This window comes from Hypanus sabinus, chromosome 11 (assembly GCF_030144855.1).
Source record: "Hypanus sabinus isolate sHypSab1 chromosome 11, sHypSab1.hap1, whole genome shotgun sequence".
Classification (NCBI taxonomy): domain Eukaryota; kingdom Metazoa; phylum Chordata; class Chondrichthyes; order Myliobatiformes; family Dasyatidae; genus Hypanus; species Hypanus sabinus.
The window spans coordinates 97328363-97350364 of NC_082716.1; the positions used below are offsets into that span (position 1 = coordinate 97328363).

General features: G+C 43.0%; 1 protein-coding gene across 1 annotated transcript in view; it reads right to left on the reverse strand.

Annotated features, from left to right (window-relative positions):
* The window catches only part of LOC132402214 (probable voltage-dependent R-type calcium channel subunit alpha-1E), a 600800-nt gene that overhangs the window by 117296 nt on the left and 461502 nt on the right, over positions 1-22002 (reverse strand). The window contains exons 29-31 of the mRNA XM_059984957.1: positions 17241-17375; positions 14013-14214; positions 5869-6033 (exon numbers count right to left, since the gene is read on the reverse strand). Of these exons, the coding sequence (XP_059840940.1) occupies positions 5869-6033; positions 14013-14214; positions 17241-17375 (502 nt within the window). The remainder of the gene's footprint in view (positions 1-5868; positions 6034-14012; positions 14215-17240; positions 17376-22002) is intronic.

Consider the following 22002-nt stretch of genomic DNA (forward strand, 5'->3'; position numbering starts at 1 on the left):
TCCGCGGTGGAGAAAGAAGCCCAGGCCATAGTGGAAGCTATAAGGCACTGGAGGTACTATCTCGCCGGCAAAAAGTTCACCTTGCTGACCGACCAGCGCTCAGTTGCGTTCATGTTCAGCAACCAACAGTGGGGCAAAATCAAAAATGATAAAACTTTGCGGTGGAGAATAGAACTCTCCACCTACAACTATGATACCCTGTACCGGCCTGGAAGGCTCAATGAGTCCCCTGATGCCCTATCCCAGGGAGCATGTGCCAGCGCACAGCTTGACCAGCTATACGCCCTCCATGCACATCTTTGCCATCCAGGGATCACCCGATTTTAACATTTCGTGAAAGCCCAGAACCTGCCGTACTCCCTTGAGGACATCAGGACGATGACCAGGGACTGCCAAGTCTGCGCTGAGTGTAAACCGCACTTCTACCGTCCTGAAAAGGCGCAACTTATCAAGGCCACCCGCCCCTTTGAGCGACTGATGTTGACTTTAAGGGCCCCCTTCCCTCTACCGATCGCAATGTCTACTTTCTCAACATTATTGACGAGTGCTCGCGGTTCCCCTTTGTCATCCCCTGCCCCGACACCACTACCACGTCCGTCATAAAAGCCCTGCGCCAGCTCTTCACTCTGTTCGGATATCCCTGCTATATCCACAGTGATAGAGGGTCCTCCTTTATGAGTGACGAGCTGCGCCAGTACCTGTTGGCTAGGGGCATCGCTACTAGTTGGACCACAAGTTATAATCCCCGGGGAAATGGACAGGTGGAGAGGGAGAATGCCACAGTGTGGAAGGCCACACTTTTAGCCTTAAGTCAAAAGGGTTGCCGGTCTCTCGATGGCAGGAGGTCCTCCCTGAGGCACTCCACTCTATCCGCTCCCTGTTATGTACATCCACCAATGCCACCCCTCACAAGCGCCTATTCTCTTTTCCCAGGAAGTCTGTCACTGGAACCACCCTATCAGCTTGGCTGACGTCCCCAGGGCCAGTGCTGCTCCGGAAACATGTGAGGAGCAATAAATACTCCCCGCTGGTCGAGAGGGTTCACCACCTACATGCGAACCCCCAGAATGCTTATGTGGTCTTACCTGATGGGTGGGAGGACACGGTCTCCGTCCGTGACCTGGTGCCCGCAGGAGCAGCAGACCACTACCCTGAACACTCCACGGTAACTATGAACCCTGTACCCGAGGTGACACTACGCACACCGAGCCCTACACAGACTCCTCACGACACTCCTATACCGGGTGTCTCGTACACGCATATACTAGGCACCTCGCACTCGCATGAGTGATCACTGACGCCTAGTGGGCTGACACCTCCAGTTAGGCCAGAACCAGCACAACCACCGTCTCCGGTGCAATCACCACTGGCACCCGTGCAATCACAGCTGGTGCTACGTAGATCACAGCGACAGATTCGACCACCTGATAGACTTAACCTGTAAATATACTTGTAAGAAACTTCGCCCCATGGGGACTCTCTTTTAAAACAAAGGGGGAGTGAATGTGGTAAACTACATATACCTGTCTGGACATGCCCCCTGCTGACTGCTCCTGTGGCCCCTCCCACTGATCGTGGCTCCTCCCACAGACCCCGGTAAAAAGGCGATTGAGGCCTGAGCCCGGCCCTCAGTCTCCAGGATGTAGTATGGTGGTCAACTACTGCTTGTTCTTTCTTCCAGTCAATAAAAGCCGATATCTCGCCTTCACGTCTCAGAGAGAGTTATTGATGGTGCATCACCGTCCCAACCGCTCAACAGACATCACCCTCCACCTAGCCCTAACCCACCTGGACAAAAAAGACACATACGTTCGATTGCTGTTCATAGACTTCAGTTCAGCATTCAAAACAATCATCCCTCAGAAACTGACTGGAAAGCTGAGCCTACTGGGCCTGAACACCTCCCTCTGCAACTGGATACTAGACTTCCTGACTGGAAGACCTCAGTCAGTTCGGATTGGGAGCAGCATCTGCAACACCATCACACTGAGCACGGGGGCTCCCCAGGGTTGCGTGCTCAGTCCACTGCTGTTCACTCTGCTGACCAACAACTGTGCTGCAACATACAGCTCAAACCACATCATCAAGTTCGCTAATGATACGACCGTGGTGGGTCTCATCAGCAAGAACGATGAGTCAGCTTACAGAGAGGAGGTTCAGCAGCTAACGGATTGGTGCAGAGCCAACAACCTGTCTCTGAATGTGAACAAAAGAGATGGTTGTTAACTTCAGGAGGGCATGGAGCGACCACTCCCCTCTGAACATTGACGGCTCCTCGGTAGAGATCATAAAGAGCACCAAATTTCTTGGTGTTCACCTGACGGAGAATCTCACCTGGTTCCTCAACACCAGCTCCATAGCAAAGAAAGCCCAGCAGTGTCTCTACTTTCTGTGAAGGCTGAGGAAAGTCCATCTCCCACCCCCCATCCTCATCACATTCTACAGGGGCTGTACTGAGAGTATTCTGAGCAGCTGCATCACTGCCTGGTTCGGAAATTGCACCATCTCGGATCGCAAGGCTCTGCAGCGGATAGTGAGGTCAGCTGGGAAGATCATCGGAGTCTCTCTTTCTGCCATTACGGACATTTACACTACACGCTGCATCCGCAAAGCAAACAGCGTTATGAAGGACCCCACGCACCCCTCATACAAACTTTTCTCCCTCCTGCCGTCTGGGAAAAGGCACCAAAGTATTTGGGCTCTCACAAACAGACTATGTGCGGTGAACTACATATACCTGTCTGGACACGCCCCCTGCTGACTGCTCCTGTGGCTCCTCCCACAGACCCCGGTATAAAGGCGATTGAGGCCTGAGCCTGGCCCTCATTCTCCAGGATGTAGTATGGTGGTCAACTACTGCTTGTTCTTTCTTCCAGTCAATAAAAGCCGATATCTCGACTTCACGTCTCAGAGAGAGTTATTGATGGTGCATCAATGTGTAACAGTTTCTTCCCCTAAGCTAACAGACTCCTCAATACCCAGAGTCTGGACTGACACCAACTTACTGACCTCTACTGTGCCTGGTGTCTTGTTTATTATTTATTGTAATGCCTGCACTGTTTTGTGTACTTTATGCAATCCTGGGTAGGTCTGTTGTCTAGTGTAGTTTTTTTTTTCTGTATTTTTTTTATGTAGTTCAGTCTAGTTTTTGTGCTGTGTCATGTAACACCATGGTCCTGAAAAAACGTTGTCTCATTTTTATATATACTGTACAAGCAGTTATGGTCAAAATGCCAATAAAAGTGACTTGACTTGACGAAGTATAGCCGGTGTTAAACAGTAGCTCTCCATTCTACAGGAAGTAACCCAGCATTGTCCAGTGGCATGGGAAGTAGTCCTGTGTACCTCAGAAACACCCAGTGTTGCCGCTGTAAAAAACAGTCTAGAAACATGGTACTCGCCACTGAAAAGTTAACTGTGTGTTACCCCATATTGCACAGTATAGGCCATGTGCTTCTGACCTCCCACTCTCCCTCTGGTATGCCCATGGCCTACCATGCTCATGCTGTTCCATGAGCAGCACACACCTCAGCGTTACACCAGTCGCAAGTGACACAGCCATATTAATCCAAACATGGTCACCAAGTGAGGCAAGTTATATATTTCAAAGTGCAATTATCTATTAGCTAATTAACAGCATTCATGTGTTTCTAACTTAGTTGATCATTTAAATTTTTTTAATTATTTAGAATAGTGAAAGTGATGAGTTATCAGCAGATCATCAGACTGTTCTGTAGGTGGAGCTGGTGGTTTTTATTCAAGACTGTAGTCAAAATCTTTTTCCCCATAGTATTGGTGTCTAAGACAAGAGGACATATACAGGTTTAGGGTGACAGGCAGGAGAATTAAAGAGGTTATGTGAGAATTCTTTCACTCAGAAGGAGCTCGTCAGGAATTACTACCTGAAGGGGTGGTGGAAGGAGATATACTCATAACATTTAAGAAGCATCCAGCCAAATACTTGAATTGCCAAGGCATAGAAGTCTATGGACCTAGTGAAAGTGAATGAGAATAATGTCGATAAGTACAACAGACGACATGGGCATGGTGGACCATAGGGCCTCTTTTTCTGCTTTTTGACTGTGTGACTCTTATGCCAGCAGACCATCAGGGTGATCTACAGTTGGAGCTGTAGTTCCAATCCAGCCAATACGAAGGGTGATTGATAAGTTCATGGCTTAAAGTAGAAGGAGTCAATTTTAGAAAACCTAGCACATTTATTTTTCAACATAGTCCCCTTGTCCATTTACACACTTAGTCCAATGGTCATGGACTTCCAGAAAGTGTCTACAGCCGGGGTGATTGATAAGTTTGTGGCCTAAGGTAGAAGGAGATGAGTTATACAGCTCTTGTTACATGCACATGCAGTTCAACTCTTTGAGTGATTATGCAGAAAGTTAATAACTCATCAGGGGTAACTGATAAGTTCGTGGCCTAAGGTAGAAGGAGATGACGACTGCTGGACTAAGTGTGTAAATGTAGGAGGGGACTATATTGAAAAATAAATGTGCTAGGTTTTCTAAAATTGACTCTTTCTACCTTAGGCCACAAACTTATCAATTACCCCTTGTATTACCAAACACTACATAGCATTGATCAGTTCTGAAACATTAACTCTATTCTCTTCAGGTGCTGCCTTAGCCGAGTATCACTGAGTATCACCCATGGTTAGTATTCTAAAGCAAATCTAATGAAACTCAGTATCACCTAACACTCCTGAGATTCACCACATGAAAATTTTTACCAAACAGAGCAAGACTAACAGGGATGTTACCCAACACAATGTGATCCTGCAATTTCCTCCCTTCCTTCAACAACCCGGCATTATCTTTATATGGGTTTGATAATTTATTAATGCCAAATCAATATCAAAGTTTCCCTTTTACAATGATTGTCACATTTGACATTTTATACATACCACATTAACAATAACATTAGCAAGATCCCTCTCTTGTGTGAAACCAAGAGTAAAATACTTGTTCGGAATATTACCCACAAGATCTTCCCCAATGTTAGTATTGTATTCATCAGTAGTATCTATGTACAGGAAATATCAACACTGTCTCATTGCATGGAGAGCAACACTGTGGAGCATAATATCACCCAATGTTACAGATGTAACGTGGTCTTGAAGAATGTTAGATTTACTCTCAATTGTCCTGTGTTGCTTATCTAATCATGCGTGATAACCTGATGTTAGAATTACACAACTCAGTAGGACTCCATTTTAGAGGGAGTTACTCGGTCTACTCTACAACTCTATCATTTTAATGGAGGTAAATGGCTGGACACCCAAAGGTTCGACTAAAGAATAGGGTTTAAGTTGAAAAAAGGAATGCAGGGGGTCAGAGAGACATTTATGAAATCTGGTTAAGTGTGAAATTTCACAATGAGGATCTTTGGCAGCTAAATTCATATCTATTAAACGTGAGGCAATCAAAAGAGGGGGTGGAAAAATAGTCAAGAACTGTAAGACCAGAGACATAAAGTCATAAATCATTATGGCACAAAAACAGGCCCTTCAGCCCAATTCATCCATGCCCACCAAGATGCCAACCTAAGCTAGTCTCATGTGCCTGCATCTGGCCCAGATCCCACCAAACCTTTTACAGATAGCTCAGGGGTGTTGCAAATGTAATGTGAGGAATACACACAAAATGCTCGATGGAGGGGCAGTATCTACAGAGGGGAAAAAACTGTTGACTGGCCTGCTGAGCTCCTTGAGCATTTTGTGTGTGTTGCTCAAGATTTCCAACATCTACAGAATCTCTTATGTCTCTAGTGTGAGGAGTGAATTAAGGAGAACAACGTTAATCAGCATTCCACGTCATGGCAGACTTTGAATCTATGGCTCACAGCCATGCTTACCTTCATCATGAGAACCACAGTGTTGAGCGCTATCATGGTCAGTATGGTGTACTCGAAGGAGGGCGACACCACAAAGTGCCAGACTCTGTACTGGAATGTCTGTCGGTTCTGTGGCATGTACCTTGTCAAGGGCTTGGCACTGATGGCAAAATCGATACAGGCTCTCTGGGGAGAAAACAGATATACAAGATGACTTCTGGACTAGAATTACAACAGACAACCCTTCACTGCGTTATTACCTTGCTGCTCTGGGCTTATTTACTTCATGCAATGATGTTGTGGAGATCACTTTGTGTCAGGTGTGGACCCAGTGAGAGAAGATGCAGTGTCAAGTTGGCAATGCTGTGTGAATGGTCAACACAGGAGGTTGGAATAAGATACAGGACCATATTGGAAGAGGAGCTTGAGTGCTGGTGTGGAGTGAGAGGGGAATTAGAGTAACTGTAGGTAAAGGCTGAAATAATCAGATGAAGAGATGTCAAAACATAAAACTTTGGTTAGGCCACTCTTGGAGTGAATTCAGATTGCCGCATTAGAGGAAGTATGTGGAAGCTTTGGAAGGGGTGCAAAAGAGGTTCACCAGGATGCTGCCTGGATTAAAGGGCATATGCTATCAAAAATTTTGGACAAACTTGGACTGTTTTTTTCCGGAACATCAGATACCTGATAGAAGGTTATAAAATTACGGAAAGCACATAGGCAGGGTCAGGATCTTTCCCTCAGGGTGGAAATGTCAAATACCAAAGGGCATTGATTATGGTAAGAGGGGACAAGTAAAAAGGAAATGTGCAAGGCAAGTTTCTTTTTATAAAAAGGGCGCAGGGTGCTGGAAATGGGATTCCAGGGGTGGTGATGGAAGCAGATGTGAGGCTGTTAAGACACACATGAATGTGCAGGATGACGTTTTAATTCAAGATCATGGACAGCACAGGCATAATGGGCTGAAGAGCCTGTTGCTGTGCTGTACTGTTCTATGTTCTAATTTAATGTGAGTGGTGTAACAGTAGGCAGTGAGAGGTGGGAGTTGAGATGGGTGACTGCACTAATGGACAACAGAAGGGGAACAGGACCAACGAACAGGGATTGGTGATGTCAAGATCGCCAGAGGCGGGGAACTGGTGAGTAAATGAGATAAGGGCCTCAGTCCACATAGAGACTAAAAGGTCACTATTGATGCAGTGGCCTTGTGGGAAAGATTGTGAATGATGGCAGCGTTGTTTAGGGGAGTTGGCTGGTAGGGTGTGGGAGAAACAGTAGTCTGGAAGAAGCTACTGAATTATACCATTACAGCCTTTAAATCTGCTGCTTAGTTTCCCTGTCCCTTTAACGTGGCATCAAACACGTGCAGCTTGAGTAAGAATTGTGAATCATGAAGCAAGTCTGAAGTCTGCAGTGGAAAGCTTGGTGTGAAGAGATTATTGAGCGAAGAGATTATGGCGAGAAAAGTATGGGTACATGAAAAGTGAAAACTGAAATCAGTTGGCTTTAAGAGGAGTCAAAACCTGTATTTTTGGCTGCGAAACCTGCCCACATTTTATATGATCACAGCACAACTTCTAAACAGTTGTTTTTTCTGCCAATTCAATGAAATTCTGCCCTATTTCATTGTCTTCGGGTTCCCTTAGCGTTCAGAGATCGAACCTGTGAGGTGTTTGAATATACGAAAGAACTGGTACGTATAGCACCTGAGGTACAGAATTTCAACAATTCACAAGACTCAGCAAAGAATTCAGCCTCACCAGCTTTTACAGATGCACTATAGAAATCATCCTCTGCAGATGCATCACAACTTGGTTTGGCAACTGCTCAGCCAAACTTTGCAAAAATCTTCAGAATAGTGAATATAGCCCAGCAAATCAAACAAATGTGTAACAGAAAGAGACCAACTATATTTCCTACTGCCTTATAAAAATAGCCAGCATAATCAAGGACCCCAGACATTCTCTTTTCTCACCCCTAGGTAGGGCAAAAAATACAAAAGCCTGAGAACACATATTGCCACGTTCAAGGAAAGATTATAAGACTCTTGAACAAACCTCTTTTATCCTAAAAGATGGACCCTTGATCTCTCAATTAACTCGTCATGATCCTGGCACTTTATTTGTCTCCCTAAACTGCACTCTCTCTGTAATTGTAACACTATATTCAGCATTGAGTTTTCTTTTTACTGCTTCAATCCAATTATATATGGAATGATATGTCTGGATGGCTTTTCACTGATACATGCAACCATAAGCCAATTATCAATCACCACCAATTACCTTTATTTTAAAATGACATCTAATGGAATTCTTCACAGCCTAAGAAAACAGCTTCTCGGTATTTACTGTGTCAATCATTCTCACAACCTTACACATTTCACTGAGACCACTGACCACCCCTTTCCATCCATTGAAGCTGCCTGGCCCACTGTGCAGTATCTGCAGTCTCTAGTGGCTTACTGAGAATTGGAATTGGTTTATTATTGTCACGTGTACCAAGATACAATGAAAAGCTTGTCTTGTCTACTGTTCTTACAGATCAAATCATTACACAGTGCATTAAAGTAATACAAAGTAAAACAATAACAGAATGCAAAATAAAGTGTAACAGCTACAAAGAAAGTGCAGTGCAGGTAGACAGCAAGGTGCATGAGGTAGACTATGAGGTCAGGTCTATCTTATTGTACTATGGAACCATTCAATAGTCTTTCAAAGGTGGAGCAGAAGCGAGCCTGATGGTGTGTGCTTTCAGGTTTTTGTATCTTCTGCTTGATTGGAGAGTGGAGAAGAAAGCAAGTCTACGTGGATAGGGTCTTTGATTATGCGGGCTGCTTTACTGAGGCAGTGAGAAAAATAACTATATCCATAGAGGGGAGGCTGGCTTCCATGATGTGCCGAGCTCTTTCTTGCCATCACAAGCAAGCCATGATGCACTCAGTTAGGATGCTTTCTGAGGTCCGTCAATAGAAATTGGCAAGAGTCAATGGAGACATGCCAAATTTCTTTACCCTCCTGAGGAAGTAGAGGCATTGATGAGCTTTCTCAGCCATGACTTTTACGTGGTTGGACCAGGACAGGTGATGTTTACTCCTAGGAAATTGAGACTTTCAACCCTCTCGACCTCTGCATCACTGATGTAGAGAGGAGTACAGTATGTGCACCACCTTGATTCCTGAAGTCAATGAGCTGCTCTTTGGTATTGCTGACACTGAAGGAAAGGTTTTTGTCATGACACCATGGCACTAAGCTCTCCACCCCCTTCCTGTGCTCTGACTCATTGTTATTGAGATAGTGCAGTATCATCTGCAAACTTGGGAATGGAGTTAGACTCTAGCCACAGAGCCGTAAATGCATAGGCTGTAAATTTGGGGACTGAGGATGCAGCTTCTGGAGTACTAGTGCTGAGAATAATTGTGCTGCCTATCCTTACTAATTACAGTTTGTGAGTGAGAAGTCAAAGATCCAATTGCAGAGGCAGGCAATTACTTCCAGAGTGCATTGATAAGTTTTCTTAGAATTATAATCTTGAAGGCAGAGTTATGATTCATAAACAATAGTCTAACATAAGTGTCTTTACTGTCCAGATGCTCCAGAGATGAGTTTAGGGCCAGGAACAGTGGCACTGTAGTTCACATAATGCTTTACAGTGCCAGCGACCTGGATTCAATTGCTGCTGCTGCTGCCTGAAAGGAGTTTGTATATTCTTCCTGTTACCATGTGGATTTCCTCTGGGTGCTCTGGTTTTCTCACACACTATGAAGACTTAGGAGTTAGAAGGTTAATTGGTCACATGGGTATAATTGGACAGTGTAGGCTCTTAGTGCTGGAAGGGCCTGTTACTGTGCTGTATTTCTAAATAAATACAGGAAGATGACATCCTGTTTCAGTAGTAGGCGAATTGCAGTGGGTCGAGGTTGTTGAGAAGGCTGGAGTTAATGCCTATTATGATCAGTCTTTCAAAGCAGTTCATGACGATGAATGTCAGACCCACTGGGTGGTAGTCATTAACCATCTCTCATTCTTCTGGATTCTAGTGAGTGTCAGCTGATTCTACTCAGACTCATCTCACTCGTTTCAGGAGTTTTGGTGAGATTTGAGAACAATGTCTCTTAAGGCTTCCATATCTAAGGAGGCTAGAACTGGAGACCATACTCCAGGTGTGGTTTCAGTAAATCCCTTCCATGAAGCTGGTTTGCATAGGAAGGAGTTACTTGCAAGCTCAGTGAACCAATGGTAACCATCACAAAATGACTGGCTTTCATTCCTCTTTAATCCAACTTAATAGAAACAGCAAATTGCCATAAACACTTGACATGTCAAACACACTGCTTCTTTCTCTGCCTAACCTGTATTTTACATTTTTTTATTTCAGATTTTCAGCCTCCACACCGGAAGCTTTAAAGAGTAAATTTTTGGAGAAGGAAATAGATTCCTGGAATGAGCTGCCAGAAAATGGCAAGGGCACATACGATAGCAAAGTTTAAGAGGAATTTAGAAGAGGCAGGGAATGGAGAGATTGGGACCACGTGCAGATTCATTTGGAATCATGTTTGGCAAAGACATGGGGTGCAAAGGGGTCTGGTCCTGTATTATGTTCTGTAATGTTCTTATTTTCATTGACTGAAGAAAGTAGTTAATATGGAATATTAATATGTCACAGTTACGTAGCACAGAAACAAACCAACTCATCCATGATGACTGTATGAGATAGTCCCATTTGCCTGTATTTGGGCCACAACCCTTTAAATCTTTCCTATCCATTGACCTGCCCACATATCTCTTAAACATTGTTATTGTACCCACCTCTACCACTTCCTTGAGCAATTTATTCCATCTACCCTCCACCCTCTGTGTGAAAAAGTACCTCTCAACTCCCCTTTAAATCTTCGTCTCTCACCTTAAACCAATGCCTATTAGTTTCAGACACCCATGCAAATAGTTTGTTACTAGAGGAAGTGAGAGTGGAGATCTAGCAGCACATGAAGCAACTGAAAAGTGAAAGAATGCTGGTGTGAAAATCTGAAATTATAAAAAGTGCTGGAGGTGTTCAGGAGGTCAAGTAGCATCTATAGAAAAAGGATGGTGTAAGTGTTTCAGGTGAAACACTTGACTGAAGTTTCTGATTCTAATGATAAGTTTATTGGAGGGAACTCTGTTTTTTCCTCCACAGATGCTGCCAAACCCACTGATAATTTCCAGCATTTCTGCTCTTAGATCAATAGAATGGTACATCATGGAAACAAGCCATTCAGTGCACTGCAGCAACAATCTGTTGAAAGCTGAGTTCTTAGAATCATAGACTGTGCACCAGACATTCCACCCCAGCCAAGATGCCTATCTACATTTGCCTCTATTGGGCTCACATATGCCTTTCCAATGTAACTACCTGTCCACATGCAGTTTAAACATTGTGATTGAATCTACTTCTATCACCTCCTCTGACAACTTGTTCCAGATAACCAGTACTTGGCATGAAATCTTCCCCTTTGGATTTTACTTACATTCTCTGCCCCCACCCCCACCTGCCTGAAACCTGTGCCATCTACCTCTAGACCCCACTGTCCTGGGTAAAAAGACTATGACTATCTTATCTATGCCCCATTATAATCTGATAAAACTTTCTACTGAGAACAACCACAGCCCATCCAAACACGCCTTATAATTAAACCCCTCCATTCCAGGCAACTTCCCAGTGAATCTCCTCTGCACTCCCTTTATTACTGCCACAGATTACCTGTAGTGTGGTGACCAGAACTGTACATAATACTGTGTGATTCAAATGGAGTCCAACCAATGTTTTGTATAGTTGCAAAACGGTATCCCACATCTGATTCTCATACATTAGCCAAAGAAGGCAAACATACCTAATGCCCTCTTCACTCCCTATCTGCCTGCATCTCTACTTTCAGGGAGCTATGGACTTGCACCCCTAAGTCTCTCATTTCATCACCTTTCCTAAGCCTGCAACTAATTCGAATGCAACTAAGTCGTCCAGAATTTGGTCTCCCAAAGTGCATTACCTCATACCTGTTTGGATAAGTTTCATCTGTACCACTTCTTTCCAGCAGGTCTGTGTCCCACTGTATCCTTAGACAAATGTGTTCACTATCCATGTTGTGTCATCTGATAACTTACTAATCATAACACCTATGTTCTAATCCAAGACTTTTACATACAATATACAGTGCCTATAAAGAGTATTCAGCCCCCCCCCCACAAGTTTCCATGCCTTATGGTTTTACAACATTGAATCACAGTGGATTTAATTTGGCTTTTTGACACTGATCAACAGAAAATAACTTTCTTCTGTCAAAGTGAAAACAAATCTCTACAAAGTGATCTAAATTAATTACAAATATAAAACACAAAATAATCGATTGCATAAGTATTCACCCCCTTTAATTTGACACACCAAATCACCACTGGTGTAACCAATTGGTTTTAGAAGTCACATGATTAGTTAAATGGAGATCTGTTTTTGGAGAACTGTGTCCAGTCAAGGTTTTTCAACTGATTGTAGTATCTGTAACCTGTATCTGGAAGGTCCAACAGCTGGTGAGTCAGTATTCTGGCAAAAACTACACCATGAAGAGAAAAGAACAAGCAACTCTGCAAAAAGGTTATTGAAAAACACGTCAGGAGACGGATACAAGAAAACTTCCAAGTCACTGAATATCCCTTGGAGTATAGTTAATTTAATAATCACAAAAGAATATGGCACAGCTATAAATCTGCCTAGAGCAGGCTGTCCTCAAATACTGAGTGACCGTGCAAGAAGGGGGCCACTGAGGGAGGCCACTATGGCAGTGCTGGCTCAAAGGACCGAATAGCCTACTCCCGCACCTATTGTCTATTGACAACTCCGGAGGTTATCGAAGTGGCTGAGATAGGAGAGACTGTGCATACAACTGTTGCCCGGGTGCTTCACCAGTCGCAGCTTTATGGGTGGGTGGCAAAGAGAAAGCCACTGCTGAAAAAAAACTCACATGAAATTTCAGCTAGAGTTTGCCAGAAGGCACGTGGGAGACTCCAAAGTCAGCTGCAAGAAGGCTCTATGGTCTCATGAAACCAGAATTGAGCTTTTTGGCCATCAGACTGTATGCTATGTTCAGCATAAGGTGGTGGTGGCTGTGGGGATCATGCTGAGGGGTTGCTTCACTGCAGCAGGCCCTGGAAGGCTTGTGAAGGTAGAGGGTAAAATGAATGCAGCAATATACAGGGAAATCCTGGAGGAAAACCTGATGCAGTCTGCAAGAGAACTGCAGTCTGGGAGATTTGTTTTCCAGCAAGACAATGACCCCAAGCATAAAGCCAAAGCTACACAAGAACGGTTTAAAGACAACAAAGTTAATGCCTGGAGTGGTCAAGTCAGAGTCCAGACCTTAATCCAATTGAGAACCTGTGGCTGGACTTGAAAAGGGTTGTTCACTCATGATCCCCATGCAATCTGACAGAGCTTGAGCAGTTTTGTAAAGAAGACTGGGAAAAAATTGCAGTGTCCTGGTGTGCAAAGCTGATAAAGACTTATCCACACAGACTCAAGGCTGTAATTGCTGCCAAAGGTGCATCTACTAAATACGGACTTGAAGGGGGTGAGTAATTATGCAATCAATTATTTTTTGTTGATTTAATAATTGTAATAAATTTATAACAATTTGCAGAAATTTATTTTCACTTTGACATGGAAAAATCTTATCTGTTGATCAGCGTCAAAAAAGGCAAACTAAATTCAGAACTATGATTCAATGTTGTAAAATAATAAAACATAAAAACTTTTGGGGGGGTGAATAATTTTTATAGGCACTGTATATAAATATATATAACAACAGAGGCCCCAGCACCTATCCCTGTTGTATACTACAGGTTACAGACCTCCAGCCAGTAAAACACACCTACACACCAGTATCCTCTGGATCCTTTCACCAACTCAATTTTGGATCCAGTCTGGCCAATCACCTCAGTGGAAAGGAAACAGGTTATGAAAGGGAAAAAAAAAATTCTGATGGAGTAAGAATTGTGAGTGTAAATTATAAAAGGTAGGAAGCCAGGGAGTGTGGATTGTGGAGGGTGTGGCAGAATGTGGTGTAAAGAGCAAATGAGATATGAAGGGAATTGGACAGTGAGATGTACAGCAGAGTGAGTGAAAGTCCAAGACAAAGAAACCTCGTTTTTCTCTAGGCTGCTCTCCTCCAGCATCTTGTCTCCCTGCTCCTGGAAGGTGATGATTATCAAGGCCACAAAGATATTGACAAAAAAGAAGGGGAATACAACAAAATATACAACGTAGAAGATGGACATTTCCATTCTGTTCCCTGGGATTGGTCCTTGGTCAGCCTCTGTCACGTCCACGGAATGCTGTAGAACCCTGACAGAACACAAGAATTCAACATGTTAATAAAGACTTTTAAAATGGGATACTGTGCATGCAGCTCAAAGATAAGGTTGCAACATCCCTGCCAGGGCAACCCACGGACACGGATGTGGGGAGCAGCAAGTATCAGTAGGTTTTGCTTTGTCCTCTTGATTCCTGGGTAAATGTGTCAGGAACTACCTATACTGTGATGGGTGTCACTCTGTCTTCCTCACTCAGGGTGATATCTGCACACTTACTAATTCTCTATATCCTTTCCCCAGCGGGGATCATTATACTGTTTGGTTTATCCCAATCACCCTCTGAATGGAAATTACCACTTGGGTGTAATTCTGTGGTCCCCAAGAAGATAGGGACACAACAACGGAGGAGCTTGTGTGAGTCCTGAGATCCTGCACTCCATTCAACATTCATTTAGATCGTGTGTCTTGTATCCCAAATCCACTGTTCTGCCTCACATTCTGAAAATCTTCCTGAACAAAAGTCCAATCTGAGAACCAGAATGGGGATTAATGATTACTTGGAAAAGCAGGGACTATTCATAGATAGCCAGTGAGAGTTTAGGGGGAGAACCTGTTTGACCAATTTGAATGACTTGTTCTGGAAGAATTGCAATGAGGAAGGCAGAGAGGTAACTGAGATTTACATGGACCTCAGTAAGTCCTTTGACAAGGTCCCTCAAAGACTAAAAGGCTAGGGCCCGTGGGATCCAGAACAAACTGGGAAACTAGATCCAAATTTGGCTTGACAATCAGAGAGCATGATGTTAGAGGGTTATTTTTGTCAATGCATGCCTGTGACCACTGTTTTTCTGGGGGATTGGTGCTGGGACTTTGTACACGTATCGTAATGTACAACAATATGGATGTGGACGTAGGAGCATGGTCAGTCTTGTGTAGATGACATAAAGATTGATGGAGTTGCTGACAGTGTGGAGGGTGGTTTTAGTTCACAGAGTGATATTCACTTGTTAGTGAAGTAGACTGAGAAATGGCAGATGGAGTTTAACTTTGATAAATGTGAGGCAATGCATTTTGAACAACTAATTAGGATAGGAATGTAGGGTCTACATGAATGTAGGGTCTGTGAATGGTAGGGTCTAAGAAAGAATTGAAGAATAAAGGGCTCTTGGGGTACCTCCAGAGGTCCTTGAAGGTAGTAGTACATTTAGATAAGATAGTGAAAAATGTAAATGGGATGCTTATTCTCATTGGCCATGGCATAGACCAGGTATTCCCAACCGTTTTTATGCCATGGAGCTTTACCATTAACCAAGGGGTCAATAACTCCAGGTTGGGAACCCTTGGCAAAGACCATCTTAATATGATGTTACAGCTTTAAAAAAAAATTAGAAGTCCACAGCAAGGGTTCTGGTTCTTACAATAAAGAAAGGATGTAGTCGCACTGGAAAGGATTCAGAGGAAATTCACCAGGATGGTGCCTGGATTTGAAAAGTATGATTACAAGAAAAGCATGAATTAGTTTTCCTTGATGTGAAGGACACAGAGATATAACATTTATGATGGGGATAGAAAGGACAGGTAGTGAAAATTGTGGGGTAAGATTAGAGGTGGGAAGGTCCGAGGGTACCTGAGAGTATGCAATGTACTTCACAAAGAGGTGGCAGAGGCAAAGACTCACAACATTTAAGAAGCATATAGACAAGCACTTGAATTGCCAATGCATGGAGGAAAATGGATCTCAAGAGGGTAAATGGGATTCAAAAGTTGTAAAGACATGGTGGGCCAAAGGGTCTGTTTCTAAGCTGTGAGAGACAGGAAAAGCCTTCCTCAAGTCAGAGGCAGCTAAAACCACGGGCCATAGATTTGGGGTAAGGGTTAGAGATTTTGAGAGGATCGGAGGGGAACCTTTTTCACCTATAGAGAGGTGACACACCGTTGGATAGAGCGGCAGAAGAAGATTCACTGGCAGTATTTAAAAAGTGTCTAGATAAGCATTTGAATTGCCTGGGGAAAGAAGTGCTGGAAGGGGTTAATACTGATGTGTGACCACTGATCAGTGTGGATGTGATGAACCAAATGGATCGTTTCTGTGCTCAATGACTCTGACATTCGTTGCAGTCTTTGGTGAGTGAAGAAGTTCTTCATGATACCATACCTGAAGGACACAGCCCCAATTTTTTTACTTTATCCTCCTCTTTTCTAGATTTACCCAGCAGAGGAAACAGTTCCCAATCAATCCCTTTAAACATAAGAATGTAAAAAACAGAAGCAAGAGTAGGCCATCTGGCCCGTCAATTTTGCTCCATCTTTAATAAGTTGATGACTGGTCAAGCTGTGGTCACAGCGCCACCTACCTGCATTTATCCCATAACCTCAAAATGCCCTGCTATGATATTGCTTCCATAGGCACAGAATTCCATGGATACATTACTCTGCGAAAAGCAGTTTCTCTTTATCACTGTCCTAAATCTATTCCCTTGAATTTTGGGGCTCACTTACCAGTGGAAACAACTTTCTTGTCTCTACCTTGTCTATCCCTTTCATAATTTTATATGTTTCTATAAGATCCCCTCCGATCCACCTCAGAAGACTGCCTCTTCATACTCCATACACAGGGAAATGCTAGAACAATGAATACAGCAATCTTGGAAGCCACAATGTTCACATAATGGAAACAAAGTTCAAAGTAAATTTATTATTAAAATACACATACGTCACTACATACAACCCCAAGATTCACTTTCTTGTGGGCAATCACAGTAAATACAAGAAACAAAATAGATTGAGTAAAAGAATGCACCCTACAAGGCGGACAATAACCAATGTGCAAATAAAACAAACTGCACAAATACAAAAAGAAAGAGGGAAAATAATAATAACAACAATAATAAATAAGTTAGCAATAAATATTGAGAACATGAGATGAAAAGTCTTTGAAAGTGAGTCCAGTTCAGAGATGGGGCGAGTGAAGTTGAATGAAGTTGAACCCTCTGGTTCAAGAGCCTGATGGTTGAGGGTAATAACTGTTCAAAGGCTAACGTTGATGGAAATACTCACTGTGGCCAGCCTTCTCCAGTGGAGACAGTGAACAGTGTCAGCAGGGCCCAGATAACATTATCATAATGGAAGTCATAACGTTTCCACTCTCGGTCAACAACTTTATTCTCAGTCTCGTACAACACAAATTGGCCTCTGGAAATGGGTCAGACAAAGAATTCCAATTAGGATCTGGATATTTGCATGCATATAGACTCAAAAATACTTACAAATGCATGGAACTGTATGCACTCGCAGAATTATCCACACACACACACAATCGTTAACTGACTCAGAGTGACTGAAGGTCAGTACACCAGCTCTGATGAACGAGAACTCCAATTTTCATAGAGAATCGTAGGAAGATATAACACAGACATGTCCTTTTTATTCCGCCTTGGTCTTACTGACCAGAATGCTCATCTATGCTCATCTTATTTGCCTGTATCAAACCTACGTCCCTATCTGAATAGCTGTCTTTTAAATGCTTTAACTGTACCTGCTTCCTGCTCTACTGGCAACTCATTTCAGATAACTAGCTCCTCCTCTGGAAAATCTAACCCCTAATATCTCCTTTAAAATTTCCTCCTCGTGCTTTGAATGGATGCTCTCTAGTTCTAGACTCCCCTGCCCTGGGACCAAGACTCTATCTATCCAATCTATGGTCCTCAGTTTTATAAACCTCCATAAGGTCATCTCTCAGCTTCGTACATTGCAGCAAGAACATATCAAGCCTATCCAGTCATTCCTCTTCACTCTGCCTCCTGGTGAACCTCTTCTGCATTCTCTCTATCACTACAGCATCCTTCTTGTACTGTGATAATCAGAACTGCACACAATGTTCCATTAGTCTAACTAATTTTCAATTAGTACTTTGTACTTTTAGATCCACTCAACCTTGGCAGAAGGCTAAGCATGAAATGGTGGGTTGGGGACATGCATGTTTCTCTGGTTGATGCAGAAGGACACCCAAGTCTTGTTACATCTCCCCTTTCGGCAATATGATGCCATTAGGATAATAATTCTGGCCCAACAAAATCAAAGACACCATTCACCCCAGACATTCTCTTTTCTTCCCCTCCCATCAGGCAGAAGATATGAAAGGATGTAACAAAGAAATAAATTTAAAGATTAGCTTTATTTATCACAAGAACATCAAAACATGCAGTGAAATGTGTTGTTTTTCATCAACACCACTGTGCTAGTGGTAACCTGCAAGTGTTGCCATGTTTCTGGTGCCCAGCTGACAGCTCACTAACCCTATCCTTATGTCTTTGGAATGTGGGAGTAAACCAGAGCACCCTGAGGAAACTTATGCAGTCACAGTGAGAACATACAAGCTTCTTATAGATAGAGGCAGGAACTAAACTCTGATCAGTGGTATGGTGCTGAGAAGTCAGTGTGCTAACTCCTATGCTACATGCTGATTGTACCAGCATCAAGGACAGTTTCTATCCTGATGAAATAAGACTATTGAACGATTCCCTAGTATGATAAGCTGGATGAGACCTCACAATCTACTTCAGTATGGCTTTGTCTGCCTGCACTGCACATTCTCTGTAACTGTAATACTTTATTCAGCATTTTGTTATTGCTGAATAAGTCAGTCCTTGTACTGACTTGATGGATTGGTATGATGAAATGATCTGTATGGATGGCATGCAAAACATGTAACAATAATAGATCAATTTATCTACTTGCCTTCTTGTTATGGCCACTAAAGTGGATAATGTTACAACTATCCACCTGACATTACATTTGCTGTGTACCTGCCATTCCCTTATGTTGTCCAAATGAATCTGTTGATATTCTGCATGGTCCTCAAGACTCAGCCTCTCACCCAGTTTTGTCCAAGTTTCTTTACTGGGGTCACAGCACTGATCCCTTGCTACTGTAGTGGTCACTGATGCCACTTAGGAAATGACTCATTTATTCACTTTCTCTATTTCCCATCTGTCAATCAGCCTTTTCTCTATATCAACACCTTATCCACAACTCCATGTGCATTAATTTTGGACCTAATCTCTTGTGTGGTATCTGAGAGCTTTTTTGAAAACGCAAACCCACTTGTTCTCACTCATCTACACTGCTAGTTGCATTTACAAACAATTCTAGCATATTTTCACTGCGGATCTCAAAGTGCAGTTGTTTCAGAGCAGCAGGCTTTGGTGAGTGAGGAAGCTTTGCTCAGAGGTTCAATGGGATGTTCTCAACATTAGCCTTTGGTTGGACAGTGTGACTGACATTGATACCAGTCACAATAGGGAGAGTTGGCATTTTTGTCTTTTTTTAACAACCCAAATAAAGTTTGGGAACAGGTTGGATTACATTTTAATAGCAGGTTCTCAATTACACAAAAAGCTGATAACTCAGTCCCTGGTGGTAGAGTCATAGGGTCATACAGCATGGATACAAGCCCAATGATCCAAGCCAACCAAGATTCACATTTACATACGTAAGCTCCATCTGGCCACATTTGGCCCACGTTTCCTATCCATGTACCTATTCAAGAACATTTTAAATGTGGCTAATGGACCTACCTCAGCCACATCCTCTGGCTGCTCATTCCAGATACTGACCATCCTCTGGGTGAAAAAGATGCTCCTCAAATTCGTATAAAATCTATTCCCTCTCACCTAAACCTGTGTCCTCGAGTTCTGGACTAAATTTCTCCCCTCTCAACAAAACCTGTGTTCTCCAGTTCTTGATTCCCCTTCCTGAGAAAAAGACAAGAGTCCATTCACCCTATCTATGCCTCTCATGATTTTATACACTTTATAAGGTCACCACTCATTCTCCCTTGCTCTCAGCCTGCTCAACTTCTGTACATCTGTTCAATCTCATGAGCCCTGGCAATATCACTGTAAAATCCCCCTGCATTCTTTCCAGTTTAATGGCATCTTTCCTAATGTACAACTTGTGGCACATGGGAATTCCATCTTACGGACTATATAACTATGCAAGTGGGGAAAAAGGGCAATAGTGGGTGGAATCTTAGTGTTGAGGTGCTCATATGGCTACAGATGTGAACCCAGAATAAAGTGTTGACACCAGGATCATGGATCACAGAACAGTAATATTGTATTCTAATGGGTACACAAACAGAGATTATGATCCATGTTCCCAGAGGGTGTTTTCAATGAGGCCAGATAGGTAGAGACTGGGAGCAAAAAGTGGATGATCATGTTAGCAGAATACGAACTGGGAAAACTTTAGTGTGAAAAGCTTGAAGAGGGCAGCATTTAAGGTACATTGAAATGTCTTCTCACAGTGACTGCTGGATACCTGGGACTCTCCATACTAGGGAGTTATGGAAATGAAGTGGAAGTAGATAACTTTTTAAATATCAGTGAGACTGAGGACTCTGAGGATCTGACACAAGAAGGATTTGAGGCAGATGGTGGGGCAGATGCAGAGGTCAACTAGCCTACTGCTGCTCCTGTGTTCTTGCTCTAACCAATGTTTTATAAAGGTGTTCTACAACCTCCCAGTTCTCATATACTCTGCCTTGGATAATGAAGGGAACTATCCTATATGCATTCCTTCACTAGCTTTTCCATTTCTGCTTCCATCTTCAGGGAATCTTGCACCATCATAAGACCATAAGACATAGGAGCAGAATTAGTCCATTTGGCTCATTGAGTCTGCACCATCATTCCATAATGGCTGATTCATTATCCCTCTCAACCACTTTCGCCTGCCTTTTCCCCATAACCTTTGATACCCTGACGAATCAAAAAACTATCAACCATCTTATGGTCTTGTAGTTAATACTGCATTTGTCTTCCTTAATATCACTCAACCTACAAGTTAACCTTTAGGGAATTCTGCACGAGGACCCCTAAGTCCCTTTGCACCTTTGATTTTTGTATTTTATCCTCATTCAGAAAAAGTATACACTTTTATTCCTGCTACCAAAGTGCACGAGGCCTTCTGCTGAGTCCCTGCTTCCTCAACACTATCTACCCCTTCACCTCTCTTTGTATTGTTTGCAAATTTGGCCACAAAGCCATCAATTCCTCATTCAAATCATTGATATATAATGTGATAAGAAGTGGACTCCAACACCTGTGGAACACTACTCATCACGGGTAGCAACCAGAAAAGGCTCCCTTTATTTCCATTCTCTGCCTCCTGCCAGTCAGCCAATTCTCTATCCATGCCAGTATTTTTTTAGTAATACAATGCTGTCTCATGTACAGCACTTTGTCAAAGGTCTTCTGAAAATCCAAGTAAACAACATCCACTGACTTTCCTTTGTTTATCTTGCCTGTTATTTCCTCAAATAATTCTAAAAGATTTGCCAGGCAAAATTTCCCCTCAAGGAAACCATGCTGACTTTGGCCTTCTTTATCATGTGCCTCCAACTAGCCCAAAACTTCATCCTTACTAATGGAGTCCAACATCTTCCTAACCACTGAAGTCAGGTTAACAGCCTATTATTTCCTTTTCTTCTGCCTCCCTCCCATCTTAGAGTGCAGTGATAATTCCACTCCTCCGAAACCATTCCAGGGTCCAGTGATCCCTGAAAGATCATTACTAATGCCTCCACACCATCTTCGGCTAACTCATTCAGAACCCTGGGTGTTGTCCATCTGGTTCAGGTTACTTAGATATCTTCAAAATTTTCAGCTTCCCAAGTATTTTCACCTTAATGGTAGCAACTATACACACTTCTGCTCCCTGACACTCTCAAAGTTCTGGCATCCTGCTGGTGTCATTCATTTCTTTGGCCCTATTACTACCTCTCCAGTGTCATTTTCCAGTGATTCAACACTGCAGT